The 19146-nt window shown below is 40.9% G+C and overlaps 1 protein-coding gene across 2 annotated transcripts in view; it reads right to left on the bottom strand.

Moving 5' to 3' along the window:
* The window catches only part of ADAMTSL1 (ADAMTS like 1), a 268453-nt gene that overhangs the window by 232107 nt on the left and 17200 nt on the right, over positions 1-19146 (bottom strand). For both annotated transcript variants that reach the window (XM_073345470.1, XM_073345471.1), the window contains exon 2: positions 11231-11358. In XM_073345470.1, the coding sequence (XP_073201571.1) occupies positions 11231-11358 (128 nt within the window). The remainder of the gene's footprint in view (positions 1-11230; positions 11359-19146) is intronic.

Here is a 19146-nt window from a genome sequence, read left to right as displayed (position 1 = left end):
AAAGATTCAGGAAAGGACAACTAAAATGATTAGTGGTTTGGAACAGGTCCCATATGAGTAGAGATGAAAGAGGCTAGGACTTTTCAGCTTGGAAAAGAGGAAATTAAGGGGGGATATGATAGAGGTATATAAAATCATGAGTGGTGTCGAGAAAGTGAATAAAGAAAAGTTATTTACTTGTTCCCATAATATAAGAAATAAGGGCCACCAAATGAAATTAACGGGTAGCAGGTTTAAAACAAACAAAAGGAAGTTGTTCTTCACTCAGCACACAGTCAAACTGTGGAACTCCTTGCCTGAGGAGGTTGTGAAGGCTAGGACTATAAAAGGGTTTAAAAGAGAACTGGATAAATTCATGGAGGTTAAGTCCATTAATGGCTATTAGCCAGGATGGGTAAGGAATGGTGTCCCTAGCCTTTGTTTGTCAGAGGATGGAGATGGATCGCAGGAGAGAGATCACTAGATCGTTACCTGTTAGGTTCACTCCCTGTGGGGCACCTAGCATTGGCCACTGTCGGCTGACAGGATACTGGGCTGGATGGACCTTTGGTCTGACCCATTATGGCCATTCTTATGTTCTTAATTTTGAATCTGGATCTGAACTACATGACTGTACTATAATGCTTGCTTTCTTTAAAGCTCCTACAGAGACAAACAGATTAGATGTGTAAGAATGACAGTATAACTTCTTGCCTGTAGATAAAACAGTTGTGCAAAATATCTACAATGAAACTCTAAACCACACAAAAAATTTGGCTGGTTTCACACTTTTTTGTTCAAAACTCAGAACAGGTTTGTTGAAAGGATTATGAACATGCAGAAACTCTTCAGGTGAACCCAGGCATATTTACGATCTAAATGAGGGATTCCCAAGCATTTTCATAGTGTGGGCTACATCTCAGTAGACAGATTGTTTTATGGACACCACTCCTATCATTCGCAGTTGCAGGAGCATCTTCTATTCCCATCCACAATCACATGGACCTCCTCTCCTCTCATTCACAATCATGTAACATCTCTGTGGCAACTACACCAACTGCTTACATGGAAAAGTAACACTAGAAAAGTATTTCATGTACTATTACATACTTTTTATGTGGTACAGCAGCTGAAAATTAGGAGAGCCAACACCCTTTGACCAGCCAGCTCCCCAACGACTATTAGCAAGTATGCCACAGATCATAATTTGGGAACTGATCACGTAAATTATGAGAAATGTACAGGGGTTTGCAGACTTTTGACTCAAAACTATGATTTAAAAATGGGGTTTTTGACATTATCTTAGTTGGAACCTGTAACATCTATGGAAAAATGGGGATGTTTCCCCATCAAATTAAAACAACGTAAGTTCTCCCAATCACTATGAAACCTTGTTTAGCCCACAGCGATTAAAACAAACAAAACAAAAATGATGCTAGGATGTTCAAATTAACCAAGTGAATTCTACCAAATAATGATATCAGAGTTTCTTGCAGATTTTAGATCTGTAACCACAGGACAATATTATGTGTACATACACACACACACTCTCAGTTTCTATTCTAGGATGATGGTGTCAGTGAGAATCATTCTCCCAAATCAAATAACTTTGCCTGTACAAGCTGCTTAGTGATTCCACAAGTGTTATGATGACCCTATTTAATGATCATATGCGTTTTATTAGAACACTGTATCTAAACTTTTGGATACATATGTTATTAATAACAATGCCACTTTTACCCCATAAACATTTCTGCTATGTACTGTATGGAATTTGTAATCCAGTGATAACAGAGGGAACATTTAAAAAGTTATTTTAAAAAAATCATTCCTACTCTGCTCTGAACATTTAAAAAGTGACTTTATGTAACAAAGGAAGCAGAGGGAATAATAACTAGAAGAATTATTTATTTTAATTAGGGTGTGCACGTGTTACTTTCGAAAAGGACCCACCTCTAAATACAGTAACTGGGATGCCGTGAAATATGACTTAGAACAAAACTGGGACCAGTCCAGATGTAACCAGCCAACATAAATGTAGAAAAGAAAAGAAAATTCAAAGGCAGAGATGATGACATAAGTGATTAAGAAGAGTCTCAGAGGGTGCCAACTAACATAGAAAAGCCAGCCACAAAGCCCTGGAGACAACCACTGATGACTACATTGCAATTAAACATCCACGGCTGGCCCTTGTCAGCTGACTTGGGGTTGTGGGGCTTGGGCTGTGGGGCTGTAAAACTGTGGTGTAGACTCCCCTCTCATGGGGCCCCAGAGCTCAGGCTCCAGCCCGAGCCCAAACAACGACACTGCAATTTTACAGCCCAACAGCCCTACGAGCCCAAGTCAGTTGATTTGAGCCAGTCACTGTTTAACTGCAGTGTAGACGTACCTTCAGGGACTCCAGATGTCATCCTCAGGGTAGGAGCTCCATTAAGAAGGTCCCTGATCAAAGAAGGCCCTACCATCCAGCGTACCCTCTTGGAAAAGTCCCATACTGGGTTTTTGGAAACTACACAAAGGAAAAATAAAGCAGAGCTTAACAGAGAATGACAGCCATGTTAAAGAAGGTGTCACGTTCAAAACTGAGACCAGGAAATCTTTTTCCATGCAAAGCATAATTCGGCCTATGGAATTCACTGCCACAAGGTATGATTCACACCAGGAGCTTACCAGAAGTCAAAACAAAATTAAACATTTCTAATGAATAATAGAAATATCCAGAGTTAGAACAGTAAATATTAAAACGATAAGGAGTCATGGAAGGGCTATAAATCCTCATGCTTCAGGGAATAAGCCACCCCTCTAACTAGATAGGGGAGGAAGAAGGAGACTTTCCTGACGGCAGTTCAGCAAGTGTGCACCCTCCTTTGAAGCATGTTACTAGCCTCTGTCAGCAAGAGGGTACTGGACCACATGGGCCACTCTCTGATCGAATATGGAACTTCTTATGTTCTTAGAATTCTAAAGGTCACTTTAAAAAAAAAACTATAGAAATTTTATTTCTAAAGAAATTTTTTCATTCTGTACTAAATAAGTTCTGTAGATAGTCTCTTGGGACAGAGAGAAAAAACCCTACCCATCTCCATTGTACTGGAAGGACACATGCTTTATATCTTCCTAAACATAAGGTTTCCTTTACACTACAACAAAAGAATTCTTACAATTTGTGGTGATCTGTGTTAAGATATTACAGATAAACCTGTCTATCTTCAGTTTGTCATTTGGTTTTTATGCTATTTGTTTCATGCGGCAAATATGCAAATACACTCATTGTATATGATCCAAGGTATAGTCTCATATTGTAAAGGTATACAAGGGCACCTCAGAGATCAGCATCATCATCACCCTCCCACCTTGTGATTATTATTCTTTACATCAATAATATACACCAGCTTTATGTGGCTGCATTTCTAGCCCAGTATTAGTTCGGCCTACATTTTTGCAGGTGCTCTGGCAATTGACGTTACTGAGACAGCTAAGTCCATGATTGCATCCACAAATCAGGAGTATAGACCTCAGCAGTTATTCCAAACTGAGGCTTGGAAAAAGTGCTGGAGCACCAAGGTTAGTAATGTGATAGTAGACTATGCTATGGACCTTAGAACCAAGGATATATTGCAGCAGTTCTTAAACACGATGTAGCATAACATATCTCAAACTCACAAGTACTTGGTGTACCATCTTCATAATGTTAATCAGTGTTGTTATAATGGGTTTTTGTTCTGATACTGCCTTTTAAAGCAGCCAGCGCACCACGTGAGTTCACCATACACACAGCAGTTTCAGGATCACAGGTCTATACGAGGTTGGGTTATTTTAATTCCTTAATTGATAATCTGCACGATCAAGAAGAGATGGCATCTGGTGGAACAAATCCACACCTAGACACTGTCCTGGAAAAATGTTACACAGGATACAGGCATCATAAAAGTATGCCACTTATCCTCTCTCATGCCACAAAGAAAAGGTGTCTGTCAATAGTTACTGTACTGAGTGACTGAATCAAGCTAGAGTAGAACCAAGGATCTTTCCAATTTAGCAGAGCCACTGGATCCACTTCCCTAAAAATCCAACCCACTACGTCACTAGCTTCAAGCCCTCTGAGTGATGTGCATCTGCCAATCTGGCTCGATGGATAGCTTGCACCACTTGTAACAGCTAGTGAAAAAAAGAGTGGGACTGCTCCCCAGTGACAGCTGAATTCAGAGGCCCATTTTAGTCAGCAAAACAAGTGGGGCTGCTGCAGCTGGATTTGTGGTTTGGACAGATTATGAAGGAGAAGTCACCCTCAGGAAGGAAGGGAAGGATTTAAATAAGGGAAAAAATGAATTCAAACAAGTGACTGGACCAGCATGAAGCTGCTAAACAATGCTAGGATTGTGACTCACTCGTGTGGATTCCCTCCCTTTCTCACCCCCATTACTTTTATTGCTGAGTAGAGCTTGGCAGGAAGATGTTAATGTTTACTTTCTTTCCCTACCACACATATATCACCCATCTAATGTCAAGAAAACCTCCATCCTGTTAAGCAGTTAATACAGGATTTCCTAGAAGAAAGAATGATGATAATGGATTTTGACCCTTAAACTCAGATTCAGCAGGTCAGTATCCATGGGATTTCACATTCCACTAAGCATTCTGCTTTACATTCACACAGCCTAGCCCATGTTCCATCCTTCTGCCGGAAACAGCAGCAACAATAATGGCTCGGCATTCTAAGTAAATACTCTGGATTTTCAATTAACCTATTATCTCCTAAAATCATTCCTACAGCCCCATGAGTTTCAGCTTTCATGCTGTCTCCTCCTTCCTTCCTTATTATAAATTCATGAAGAATCTGGAAGATTGCGGGGGGGGGTGTGAGAGGAGATCACATTTACCTTCCAGCCAAAACCAGAAGCAGCAGAATAATTTTAATATTATGGCAACACTTGCTAACATGTGAAGTACAATTCCAGAGCTCCCTGTGTATTTATAGGATTAGGGTGGGGTGAATTTAGATTAACAGAATTGATGTGACAGCTCTTTGCAATTGTAAGATATTTCCAATGAAAGTTGGACTCAAAACAGATTTGATATATACAAAGAGTTCCCAGCTAATTATTTTTCTGTGTAAATCCACTTGCATCAACACATGCGCTGGGAATATTCTCTACCTTGATTGCAACGTACACTTATTCTGTCGGTTACAAAGTTGAAGGACATAATGTTATTTTTACTCCAGCTAGGTGCTGAAAAAGCTTCAGTTTCTATAGTAGGCAATAAATAAGGGCTAGATCCTGGGGAATGGAGCCAAGCCAGTGTATAAGGGCTTTTCTATCTGGTCTATCTATGTCTTTCTAGGGCTCCCATAAGCATGGTATTTAGTAGCTAATACAAATTTGGTCTGTGTGAAAGCAGTGCCAGGGCTGCTACAACAAGGCATAGGAAGGAGCAGCAGATGTGACCTGCTGCTCTCCCATACCTGTGAATGTTGGATCAGTGGATGCATGTAATGTGGGGACCCACTGGACGTTCCCCGGGCTGCCATGTGTCAGCGTAATCTTCCTCTCCCTCTCAAGAAAACCTATAGAGATACTGCACGAAGATCATCCCCACAGTGCCAGGGGGTGTGGAATCTCCCTTCATCAGGTCTCCATTGCTGATGCTGCCTTGTGCCACCATACTCCAATTTAAGTACTTCGTGGCATTTTGTTGGCATACAGTGTGCCTTACCTACCCTCTTTACCTTAAGTCTCAAGAATGAGATCCAGAGACTGTGTCATCCCTTCTCCATAGCTCATGGATTTTAATATTGTGATGTCTTATTTTTTGGTGATAAAACTACTAATCAAATGGCAAGTCGCAGTACAGACAAGGCAGGTTGGAAGCTTCTGTTCTCCCTGTTTCCCAACACAAGAATAAGGGGACATTCAATGAAACTGAAAAGGTAGCCAATTTAAAATTGAAAAAAAAAAAGAACTACTTTTTCACTTCATATAAAATTAGACTGTGGAACTCGCTGCTGCAGGGCATCGTTGAGGCAAATAACTTTGAATCTTACTAAGAGGTATTAGACATTTATACAGAGAACATGAATATCCAAAGTTATAAAAATTTTTAATACTAACAAAGAATATTTGAAGGGATTAAAAGCCTCATGCTTCAGGATTTAAATCCATCTAACTACTATGGATTAGGACAATGTCTTCATGGAGCAGATTAAATCACATGTGGGAGTACCTACACCTTCATCTGAAGCATCTGGCACTGGCCACTGTCAAAGACAGTATATTGGACTGGAGGGACTTTGGGTCTGTACCAGTCTGGCAATGCCTGTGTTCCTAATTTAGTTGTATTATTATTGGTATTACAATAGTTCCTGTAGTCCCCAGATGAGATCAGGACCCCTTGTGCTATGCACTGTCCACACATGCACTGTATGACAGTTCCTGCCCTGAAGAGTTTATAGTCTAAAAGACAAGCCTGAACATGTGGGAGAGGAAACAGAGACACAGAGAGGCAAAGCGACTTGCCCAAAAGTCGCAGAGCCAAGATTAGAACGCAGCTCCCCTGACTGGCAGCCCAATGGGTTGTCCACTGCAACACACACAAATAAGGATCACACAACTAGGTCCCACCTCTTAAATGTACTGTACATGCAAAATACAATTGTGTGGGGGGGGGGTGAAGGGGTGACAGAGAGCTCAAAATCCACATCTTCTCATGATTTCTCCTTTGCATTTTGTAAGAAGTGTTAGAAGCAATACAGCATAGCCCTTTTGTTTTTGAGGATATTATTTTCCCTCTCTTTTCTGCTCATGCAATATAATAATATACATTTGGCCAAATTCTTCTCTCATTTACACATGTGCAAGCCCCACTGACTTTACTAAGGGTTGTAACCATATAACTGAGACCAGAATTTAGCCATTATATTTAAAACCATATTTTCAAAAGGAAGTGGCTGCATTACTAATTAATTATATCTTACTTAACCACCAAAAACCTTACACCAGAACTCAACTCCAATATTCTGCTCCTCCTATAATACGTGTATTTATATCCCACTGGTATCAAAAGTAGCTCTGCACATGCAGAATATTAGTTTGGAGATAAACCAGGCAGCTCAGAGAGGAGAATTATGTCCTACGTACCCATTATGTTATTTTATTGACTTAGGCAAACATTGACTTTAATTGGAGTTTGCTGAATGTAAGAGCATCAGAATGTCAGAGTTAGGGTCTTCCACAGGGATCTGAAAACAGAATTTCAAGCTAACACTTCGTTCTTGCACAATTGCCACAAAGGCTTAACAGCAAAACAGTACTGGACCTAACAAATAGCAGGAGCACTGTGATACTAATCAGAACATTGGCAACTGCAGGTTGGAAAGAAATTGATTTCAGTTAGTCAGCTGCATTTCGTTTAAAAATGGAGCAAATATTTTTTGCATAGCTTCAAAGCTGACAAGATGGGCTCCCTCTCTGTTTTCCCTTGCTGTTCTGGGAGCCATCACATACCATGAACGTTCCTCACAGAAGAAGAAATCTTTAGGTTTGCTTTGTTCCACAATACTGAGCTAACCTGCCAATTTTTAATTTGTTAAAAAATTTCTAGCTTCCTCCTTTTAATTTGATTTGTTGTACAGTTCTCTGTAGCATGTACATTTCTGAAATGTGATCAAATGTATTAAGCAATGTTCCACACATATTCAGTCAGGTATTTCTTCATATAGTCTTGCCAGGTTGTCAACTGTCATATATTTAGGTTTATTTCAAAATCCCCAATGTTTGGGTGTATTTCTTTCCTCCCTCCCTTATGCCCCACCTGCCTTTTTTTTTTTAAATTGTAAAATGCTTGCCCAGCACAAAAATTAATCATTTAACACTTTTTAAATTTGGAACTGCATACAAACCAGAAAAAAAGGAAAAACAGTTCTGCATTTATGACGGTGCTAGTTCAGGGTCAAATTTTACTGTTTACAATTTATTGTTACCGGCTAGCAGAAGTTGGTCACATAATAACCCCCTGCATTCCACATTAAAAATATAGATATCAGTCTCTGATTGGACATAAGCTCTCATCCGGTTTCATAAGGCAGAAAGAATAGATTCTGTATGAACGGGGCAGTGAAAACCTACTGTATTAAAGACAAACGGAACTGATTTATGAGTTTATTCCATAGACACTCTCTGACTCTGCCTTCTTCCTTCTCCCTTCTCCTTATGTAGACACAAGGACCTGAAGAGCAGCAGACCCACTGGGACAGGAGGCTGCATAGGTGGATTCCACACACCCTTGTGCACTATGGAACATTGATCACTGCTCCTCCCTCTATCACAACACTGAAGGTAGCTGGGTGGGGCGGGGGACACAGATGTGGCCAGGAGGCCAGACATTACAAAGATCCTCTTGCCAGACATCAATCCCCACATAAGGGACGTGTGGCATGTAACAGATGCTACCTTAAGCTGGACTCAGTAGCATTCTTGATGTCCTGCATGCTTGAGAGTCACTGTGACTCCGAAGTATGGTTGGGTAGAGAAGGTTCCCATCCGGACATCTCCTGAGTGGATCTCCTGAGGAAAGCCTATGAGCTGTGGCTTTGCACAGGGACAAGAATTTGGCTCCCAGTATAGAAGCAGAACAATCCATTGGCACTTTTACCCAGGGAGGGAATGGAAATGTACAGTTTTCTCTTTGACTTCATGGGACACTCCCTTATCAAACAGAGCACTCTATGCATCAACCTAGTAATCAACAGTCAAGATCGTTGGGGTCAACGAGTAGCGATCAATGGCCCCATGTCTAGTTGGCAGCTGGTATAAAGCGGAGTGCCCCAAGGGTCGGTCCTGGGGCCGGTTTTGTTCAATATCTTCATTAATGATCTGGAGCAGTGTTTCCCAAACTTGGGATGCAGCTTGTGCAGGGAAAGCCCCTGGCGGGCCAGGCCAGTTTGTTCAGCCGATCGTGGCTCCCACTGGCCGCGGTTCGCTGTGCCTCGCCAATGGGGGCTACGGGAAGCGGTGGCCGGTACGTCCCTTGAACCCCTCCACTTCCTGCAGCCCCCATTAGCCGGGCACACTGAACCGTGGCCACTGGGAGCCGCAATTGGCCAAACCTGCAGATGTGGCAGGTAAACAAACCGGTCTGGCCTGCCAGGGGCTTTCCCTGAACAAGCAGTGTGCCAAGTTTGGGAAACACTGATCTGGAGGGTGGCATGGATTGCACCCTCAGCAAATTTGCAGATGACAATAAACAGGGAGGAGTGGTAGATACACTTGAGGGTAGGGATAGGATACAGAGGGACCTAGACAAATTAGAGGATTGGGCCAAAAGAAATCTGATGAGGTTCAACAAGGACAAATGCAGAGTCCTGCACTTAGGATGGAAGAATCCCATGCACCGCTACAGACTAGGAACCGAATGGCTCGGCAGCAGTTCTGCAGAAAAGGACCTAGGGGTTACAGTGGATGAGAAGCTGGATGTGAGTCAACAGTGTGCCCTTGTTGCCAAGAAGGCCAATGGCATTTTGGGATGTATAAGTAGGGGCATTGCCAGCAGATCGAGGGACGTGATTGTCCCCCTCTATTTGACATTGGTGAGGACTCATCTGGAGTACTGTGTCCAGTTTTGGGCCCCACATTATAAGAAGGATGTGAAAAAATTGGAAAGAGTCCAGCAGAGGGGAACAAAATGATTAGGGGACTGGAACACATGACTTATGAGGAGAGGCTGAGGGAACTGGGATTGTTTAGTCTGCAGAAGAGAAGAATGAGGGGGGATTTGATAGCTGCTTTCAACTACCTGAAAGGGGGTTCCAAAGAGGATGGATCTAGACAGTTCTCAGTGGTAGCTGATGACAGAACAAGGAGTAATGGTCTCAAGTTGCAGTGGGGAAGGTTTAGGTTGGATATTAGGAAAAACTTTTTCACTAGGAGGGTGGTGAAACACTGGAATGCGTTACCTAGGGAGGTGGTGGAATCTCCTTCCTTAGAAGTTTTTAAGGTCAGGCTTGACAAAGCCCTGGCTGGGATGATTTAGTTGGGGATTGGTCCTGCTTTGAGCAGGGGGTTGGACTAGATGACCTCCTGAGGTCCCTTCCAACCCTGATATTCTGTGATTCTATAATTACAGGTACCAGGAGAGTCAGCTCTAGTCTCTGTGCTGTCTAGTTCTGATGCTAAAACACACAATGTTTTATTTTTGTCTTGTGATGTAATGTCTTATGCCACCTCATGTCTTTGCTAAGCAGTGTTATGTGTTGTAATATCAGACCTATGCAACATGTTCAGAGAATGCTTTTCTTGATTTGTTTTATTACGTTTTAATTTCATTGGTATGTGAAAGTAAACATATGCAGGATGGAAAATTATATTATATTCATATGCTACAATATAAAAGGTGTCAGAGAGAAGTTTTAAGCCACAAAAGTTACAGCTGGAGTTTTTCTTCATATACTTCTCTAGCAGATGTCTATTTATACCTATCACATAGGCTTGGCTTATGAGGGTTATATTGACTTGATTAGATGTAAATAATACTTACTGGAAATATTTCAGAAATAATGCTTATCAATAGTACAAAGTGCTTTCATCTACACTTTACAGAATGGGAAACTGAGATACAGATAGGTTAAGTGATTTCCCCAAAGTCCCACAGCATATCAATAGCAGGAATAGAACCTAGGTCTTCCATCTCTCAGCCAGGTGTCCTGACTACTGGTGCATGCTGCCTCTCAGAACTATTTGGTAATTTTATCATATCCTGTGATGGAAGGAGACTTTCTTGCATGAACTGTCTTTAGGGAACTCTGGTAAATTTGAAGAATACCATCTGTAGTGCTGTTATCATTCTCACTTATACAGCCCAATATATTATTTTGTGTCTATGTGATGCATTTACAATCTCTATGCAGTGAAAGGTTTCAGGGTGCTAAACCTGAAGAATTAGCTCCAGTCCAGGATGTGGGTGTGAAAAGGATTACCACTCAAACACAGATGGTGCATGGGAGTTTCACTTCTCAGTAGCTGGCAGGGTACAGTACTGTGCAGAAAAGTTTGGTTCCTCTATGGGTTTCATATTTTAAATGGTTTAGTGGACTATCAAACCTGCTGGCTGGTCGCCCGAGTTAAAAAACAAATATGCAACCTTCTTCCACTGATGCTGAACTTTCAGCACCATCTAGCACATCCACTGCTCTTTATGCTGTGACATGTCAGCATGTTGTGTTCTCCCACTGCTAAGATAAAAGCATTTATCAACTTACTTGCTGCTCAGGCAGCGTCTGAGTGAATAGGAAGCCCCTCCTCCACAAGTGCGTGAACATTCGCTCCATGAACCCCAGGCATCCCACAGTGTATCTCGGTCTTCTTCAGATCGAGCTGTTCTGGAACTCTAGAAGAGAAAAAACAACACCACATAATCTAGGAGATTAGTGAAGAAAAAATTGTTTTAAATAAATCTTACTGTAATTCACTTAGCCTTTCTGCATATCAGATCTGCTGCAGGCTTTAGCAGACCCTGCAAAAAGCTGTTTTGCTGAAATTCCTAACTGCTTGGGATTAATGTGGTGTTCACAGTAGATGGTGTTTAAGGTACCTAATTTCATCGTTTTAGTGTTCACATTCCATCCCAGCCTCAAGACAGAGGAGGATTAATATGAAAGAGCATTTTATACAGCAGTGAGATCGGGCATTTTCTGTGCTTGTGGGGAAGGGGACTGTCAGTAGGGCAGAAGAAAAAAATTCGGGGTTATTCATATGAATATTTTTGCTGCACTAGAAAAGAAGAAAACAAAGCTCATTTGGACAATTGGTTTTTCGAGGAGAAATTCCATAATCTGAGCAGGTGATTGGGCTTGTAAAGTATATGTGTACAAATGTAGGACAACTAAAGTATGCATTGAAAAACTAGCTCATTGCACTTTGGGCCGTCCCTAAAGAATGCTGCATTTTTATTTTATTTAGAACAGACTAGAGGAATGAACAAAAATAGGGGGAAAGCTTTTGTGGAGGACGATTTTAAGCATCATTACTAACCACTGGTATAGCGGTCTGGGAACCTGTGTTAGCTGTAAATCTGCAGGGATTCTTCTCAGAAGCAGAGACAGATCAACATAGAAATCAATCAATCACCATAAACAGAGATATGTACAACTTTTGTAATGAAATCTGAAACCTGGCAAAGACTCCAGTGTTATTCACAGGCAGAAGAGAAAGTACGGACTGATCTGGGGCAGTGAACAGTTACATATATGTCTCTTCAGAACAGACTTAGAACATATCACAGCCCTAGACCTAGATCCAAATTCAAACCCTCAATATCCACTGAGTTGGGCATTATGCCTGCTGCCCTCAGTCTTTAAAACTGTTAACCACCTGGGTCTTACATTGTGAGAAATGTGTTATTCAGTGTAAAGGTACCATTGTTTGTATTTGTAATGCAGGAACCAAGAGTTTATTATTTATCCTAACTTTTAATACTGAGGGAATGTTCTGAAATGGGAATTTTCTAATCCTATCAGAGATGGCAGGGTGTGCTGTAGCATACGTTCTCACAGTCACATATTATACAGGGTAAGCACCCAGCAACAAGGCTGGCTGAAGAGAAGACAACACTTTTACACAATGCCCCAACACTGAGCTCAGCTGGCTCTGCTCAAGCATCTGGACACATCTAGATTACATGGGCATGCTCAGAGGCTTAACTTTGGTGTTAGTGTAACCCCTCTCATATTAGTTACTTGATTACAAACAATTTGCCATGACTTAGTGGTACATTGTATGTACTTAACAAAATGTGGGGGAAATGAAAACTGAAAAGCAAACTGCCTTCAATGGAGTTGCACCCATTTACACGAAGATGAATTTGGTACTCTGTTCGTGCGTGTGAGAGTGTGTGTTCCTACGTCTGTGTTAATTCACGATATTAAATAGATGAACATTACAGAAATGTCTCTTTTTCACAATGATCAGTACACTATTAAACTCCCCACTATATTACAGTATGAGTTCACATTAATTGATGGGTCTCTATTCTTCCTACTTTATTCTGTTGGTTACATAGTGGTTTCTGCATTTGTTTTCCTTTAAGAAGTTGTTGCTACAAGTGTCTAACAATAAGACCCCTTATTACTTTGACATGTGTTAAGAAAATTTAGAGGTAGCTTACACTTTGGGAAATTATTGATTAACCCTATGCATGCTGTGCTGCAGAGCACATAGGAAAACATTACATCTTTTTTCAAGGCATTCCTTTTAGTTTTATTGCCACAAACATCCATATGGCAATTCAGGTGTTGCTTCTCTAGGAACACAGTTAATCTGCACTCTCCAAATGCACTGAAGGGCTAAATTGATTGATAAAGATAGATGTTTTCTAGTTCTCTGATGCCTCCTGAAGAGCCCCTTTCAGAAAAAAGTAACAAGTAATTTTTTTAAAAAATGCTTAAGTTTTGAAGGCTCACTTTTGCCCTCAGTTACATGAATGAGGTATATGGGAATGCACTTGACTAACAATTTAGTTCATGTCAAAATACTTAGACTTCACAGGTTGAAGAGATAATCAAATCGTATTGTTATATTCACTCCAAAGACCTGATTCCTCTTTCACTGATACTGATGTGAATCAGCAGTTACCCTGTGGAAGTCAATGGTGTTAAACCAGTGTGAGATCAGAGCCAGGCCATAAATTGGCAACTGTTAAGAAAAATTAAGATTTTCAGGGCAGCAATCAAGCCAATTTTTCTTCGCATCTCTGTACTTGTCTTTTATCTTGCCCAGTCTTGGAAAATGAGTCACATATATATGGGTGAAAAAGCAAGTTGTTACGCTCCGGCAGCAGCACTGAATACAGCTGTTTACTTTTAAAGAAAGCCCCGAGTAAGTGGTGAGGCTAAGGCGCAGGGCTGACAGACAAGCCATATAACATCATTGTCTGCTGGACCCTGGCAATGGCACTGCATTCCTGGCACTATTGCTCACATATTCTTAGAGGCATAACAGTTTTGGTTTTTTTTAAATTAGAGTATACACTTTGAAATATACACGTGTGTAGAGCTCTGCCCCCCCAAGTAAACGGAGCTGGTTATATTCGCCTTTTCAATTCTGAAGCCACCTCTATCCACTTGACACAATTCTCATGATACCAGATCCTCCTGATATACCCCTTTCAAGAGGGTATTAAGGGCCTGATCCAAAGCCCACTGAAGTCAATGCAAAAACTCCCCTATTATGTTTAATGGACTTTAAATGGATCAGACTTTAAAATTATAGGCTGCAAGCAGGCCCCAGCACAATTTGTAAGGTGGAGTGCAAAAGAGAATGTGATGAGTAAATGACTTGGTTTGGATCTTCTTTAAGAGATATGCAAGTGAATCTAGTGACTGAGGGATCATTGGATTGAGCCAGAGGCATACAGTGGGCAAACTTTTATCATGCAGGTCTACTAAAGCACCTCAATTGTGACCCTCCTACTCCATTACCGGACCTCTCCCATGCTGAGGTTGCCCGTCATGCCAAACTGTGTGGTGGTTTTGAGGATGTGGCCAGTCTCTATTTCAACTCTGCTGCACGGCATGGGTACTAGAAATGTTTCTTAAACAGGTGCAGTACTTTCTTCCCCAGATGCAGCTTTCTTAAGAGCAGGTTCTAATTTATATGGGTAATTGAATCATGTTTAAACCACTGTGACCATGCAGGACTATACTGTTTTGCTTCGGATCCACCAGCTGTAAAAAATAGACTGAATTAATTTAGTAAGAGAGAACACTGGATCCAATCATTGTGTGTATTATATTGATTAGTCACACTAAATTCTATTCTCTCTTTCTCACCTTTATGAAAATGCAGCTCAACTTAATTTTGAATCAACCCTATAATTGCTTGGCATAAATGCAGCAATTAACATATATATAAGGGATTAAACTCTTGACTATAGCCAATCTTCCCCCCAGCTGCAAAAGATCACATATGCAATAGATTCCCAGATGCATTCCATCCCCTCGATGCAATATTATTAGCTTTTACGTGGGAGATCAGAATAGCTGGAAGCCAGTTTACTGAGGTTATTTCAACTGGCTGTTTTCTGGCTACCGGCTTCATAAAACAAAATTGTGTGCTGCTTGTTTCTATTTTTCAAAGAAACAAATATCTTCAAATTGCATACAGATACATGTGCTAATTATTCAGCATTGGTAATAAGTCCTGTCTGAAGAGCAGATAAACAGGGTTACAAAGTGAAGCCACATAACTGAGGACTCTTACCTCATCACAAGTTACAAGCAGCCCAACTAGACATGCGAAGGGTCCAAATTTCTCTGAAATAAATTGCACACCCACCCAGAAGAGAGCCATGTGCCGGTTATTTGCATTCCAAGATTTGTTATAAGACCTATATATTCCCAGAAAGCATGTGATTTCAAGCAGGAACAGGCTCCAAGTTTTCTTTTAACAAGTGGAATAAACATAGTTCATTTCAACTCAATCCATGTTTAATGTTAAAGTAAAGTGAATTTCCCTCCTCTGAACTATGCATTTGAGACTGAAATCCTAGCATTGCCTTAAAAACCATTTGAAATCTAAAATCATTTGTTTATTGCAAATTTGAAGAGCCTGGAATATAAACATACAACATGTTTAATCCAGTTGAATCTATTTTCTTTTTGGTTTATGGCATTAACACTTAAGGATTTACTGTACAGTACAGATTTAAGACAAAAACTTATACCCCAAGGAAAATCATTTCAGTCCCACATAGTCAATGATTCTAGAAAGCAGATTTGACTAAACTGAAGAATGCATATTAAAAAAAAACAGCCTCTACATTGTTAGCCCAGAACATTCTACTTATGCTACTATACACTTTTGTAATATTTCAACCATTACCATAGAATTCTTTAGCAGATGAGAAGAAGCAGGACGATACCACGCCAGAGCAGCTGAGAAATTCTACCACCATCTGAAACTTCCTTCAACTAACACTTATTTCCTTCTTGGAAAAGTCTATATAAGACGTTGGTTGCTTTCCTTCAGGTTGATGTTTCTCTAAATAGCACTAAATGCCAATTGCCCAGAATGCAGACTCTGGGCATGGCTCATTATATGTTTCCATTGAGATCAGAAGGGTTTTCCTCACGCTGGCAGTCATAAGCAGGACTCAGTTTGATCTCGCTTTTAGCCATCCACTGATTTGTCTACAGTCATTTCTATTATTTGTCCCACTAGCTGAGATATCAACTGCAGAAATATCACCTCATGCAAGAAATTCCCAACAATATGGTTACAAATGACAAGCATTAAAAAACGGCCAGGAATAACTGAAAGCAAATCTTTCCTTGTACCTCATTGCCTTAACATACACTTCACCTAGGACTGATCCTGCAACTACCATGTGACATAGCAACAGACCCCCGCCAGAAGAAAGGAAAGTGAAAACTGAAAAATTCTTTGAGTCGTCAGAGAAATCCCCATCATTATTGATTATGAAAGCTGGAAGAATCAGGCACATTGTCACGGTTCCTCCCCCACTCTGAACTCTAGGGTACAGATGTGGGGACCTGCATGAAAAACCTCCTAAGCTTATCTTTACCAGCTTAGGTCAAAACTTCCCCAAGGTACAAAATATTACCCCCGTTATCCTTGGACTGGCCGCTACCACCACCAAACTAATACTGGTTACTGGGGAAGAGCTGTTTGGACGCGTCCTTCCCCCCAAAATACTTCCCAAAACCTTGCACCCCACTTCCTGGACAAGGTTTGGTAAAAAGCCTCACCAATTTGCATAGGTGCCCACAGACCCAAACCCTTGGATCTGAGAACAATGAAAAAGCATTCAGTGTTTTACAAGAAGACTTTTAATAAAAAATAGAAGTAAATAGAAATAAAGAAATCCCCCCTGTAAAATCAGGATGGTAGATATCTTACAGGGTAATTAGATTCAAAAACATAGAGAACCCCTCTAGGCAAAACCTTAAGTTACAAAAAAGATACACAGACAGAAATAGTTATTCTATTCAGCACAATTCTTTTCTCAGCCATTTAAAGAAATCATAATCTAACACATACCTAGCTAGATTACTTACTAAAAGTTCTAAGACTCCATTCCTGTTCTGTCCCCGGCCAAGACGACTACAGACAGACACAGACCCTTTGTTTCTCTCCCTCCTCCCAGCTTTTGAAAGTATCTTGTCTCCTCATTGGTCATTTTGGTCAGGTGCCAGCGAGGTTACCTTTAGCTTCTTAACCCTTTACAGGTGAGAGGAGCTTTCCCCTGGCCAGGAGGGATTTCAAAGGGGTTTACCCTTCCCTTTATATTTATGACACACATACATAAAGAGTGGTGAATGCACAGGGCTTATGGTCCCAGAGCCTTACAAAGGAGAATCAGGTTTTAAACTAGAGGACTGTACAAAACCTTTGCCTAACATAAATAAATAGACTGGGTTTTTCAAAGGAGTCTAAAGGAGGTAGGCACCCAATCACAATAAACTCAGTGGGAGCTGGGTGCCATGAGGTACCTCAGGGTCTCCCTTAGGCTTCTCAGAAAACCCCATCTTCATTGTTTAACAATCAGCGTTGTTTATTACAGTCTTCAGGTTTTCATGTTATTTGCAGAACAACAGGTCTTCCCTCCCCTAAATACACAGCACGTAGTAGTCACTTAAACCATTTGGGAATAGTATGTGATACAACCCAAATGTCACACCTCTTGAGTTACAGCAGCTACGTCCACGGTAAGAGAACCATGTTTCTTCAGAGAGAGAGAGAGAGAACATGCATGAGCATATATGCGACGGGAGCATGGGATGGGGAGCAAGACCTCAATTTATATTCTAAGCTCTATAAAAGAAGTCTGTCCCTAAGAAAATAAATGACTTGTTCACATACTGCAATTCAATTGAAAATTCTGTTTGGAATGTGAGCCTTCTTATTGAAACCAACTATTTGCTCGTGTCAAACAAAGACTACCACATGCAAACGTAGATCACATAAGTTTAGTTCCTCCACCAGTTCCAAAGGTTCAGATTTTCCTCCTCCTCCAGTAAATTGCAGCTGGAGTCATATCCTCCAAGCAGCCAGCGAGTTCTAGAGATGAACCAGTCACACAGCCCATTGAAAATGCCATTAACCCACTAACGGATGAGGATGCTGATGTGGAATCGGAGTCACAGCTATTCCCCAGATGATATTTGCTGCTGGTTTTGGTTAGGAAATTCAGATCATCTGGTTCTTATCACAGCCCCAGTTTGGGGATATAGTGATATGTCAGTGACAGCACTGAAGGCTCTTCTGAGGCCACTGCCCAAACTTGTCTTTTGCTACTGCAGAAATGAAGCCAGTAATAGAAAATAATATTTTCTCTATATAAAGCCCTCCCTCCCGACACACACAGTTATACCCCTACCTGGGTTTCTGCCAGGTTATGTATTCTCTCTCTTTTGCAATTGTTGGTGTTTCTTCTTCTTCAGGTATGTCTGACAGGTCAATAATTTGCTATAGTAAAACGATGCTGTCTCTAGTGTGTCAAGAATTAACAGCATGCAGGGCTTAGCTAGGTGCATAATGTCAGGAGACAGGAATAGTGACTTCATCCCTTTTTAAGGAATAAAGAATCACAATTTCCCCCAGTGTAAATATAGGTTTTACAAATTTTCACTTGCAAAATATTGTGCATCCTTCTTGCATTCCATCCAAGGTGACATCTGGATTAAAGCTCAGCTAGGAAATTGCTTGGAAATCTGTTTTTTGACAGAAGGCAAAGCTAGAAGATAACTTCACAGCCAGATAAATTAATATTGATAATTACTGTCAAACAAAAAGTTAGCTGCTAAGGCATTTCTGACTAGTAGTTGGAACTTCCTTGGCTATTATCTCTGGAAATCTCATGAATCAAATATTCTAAGAGTGTTTCTAGTGACCAGAGCATATGTTTAATATATTTAGGCACAAAGAGTTGTACACTGTCTGATACAGTACCACAGTATTGAGGTACATCAGCTGTACCAAAATATGTTACCATTCTCATATCTCACCATAGCAGGGAGCATAATGCTTATCAAGAATCACCAGGCTCTTCTGTGAAATGCATTAGTGGTCTCAGTCCAGCTTCTAGTGGACACATGCCCATTTCATGGAAACCACCACCACAACGGGTGACCCTCTGATGGCAATCTCAGTGGAGTTG

This window comes from Lepidochelys kempii, chromosome 5 (assembly GCF_965140265.1).
Source record: "Lepidochelys kempii isolate rLepKem1 chromosome 5, rLepKem1.hap2, whole genome shotgun sequence".
Taxonomy (NCBI): Eukaryota; Metazoa; Chordata; order Testudines; family Cheloniidae; genus Lepidochelys; species Lepidochelys kempii.
This window is presented reverse-complemented; position numbering and strand designations above follow the sequence as displayed.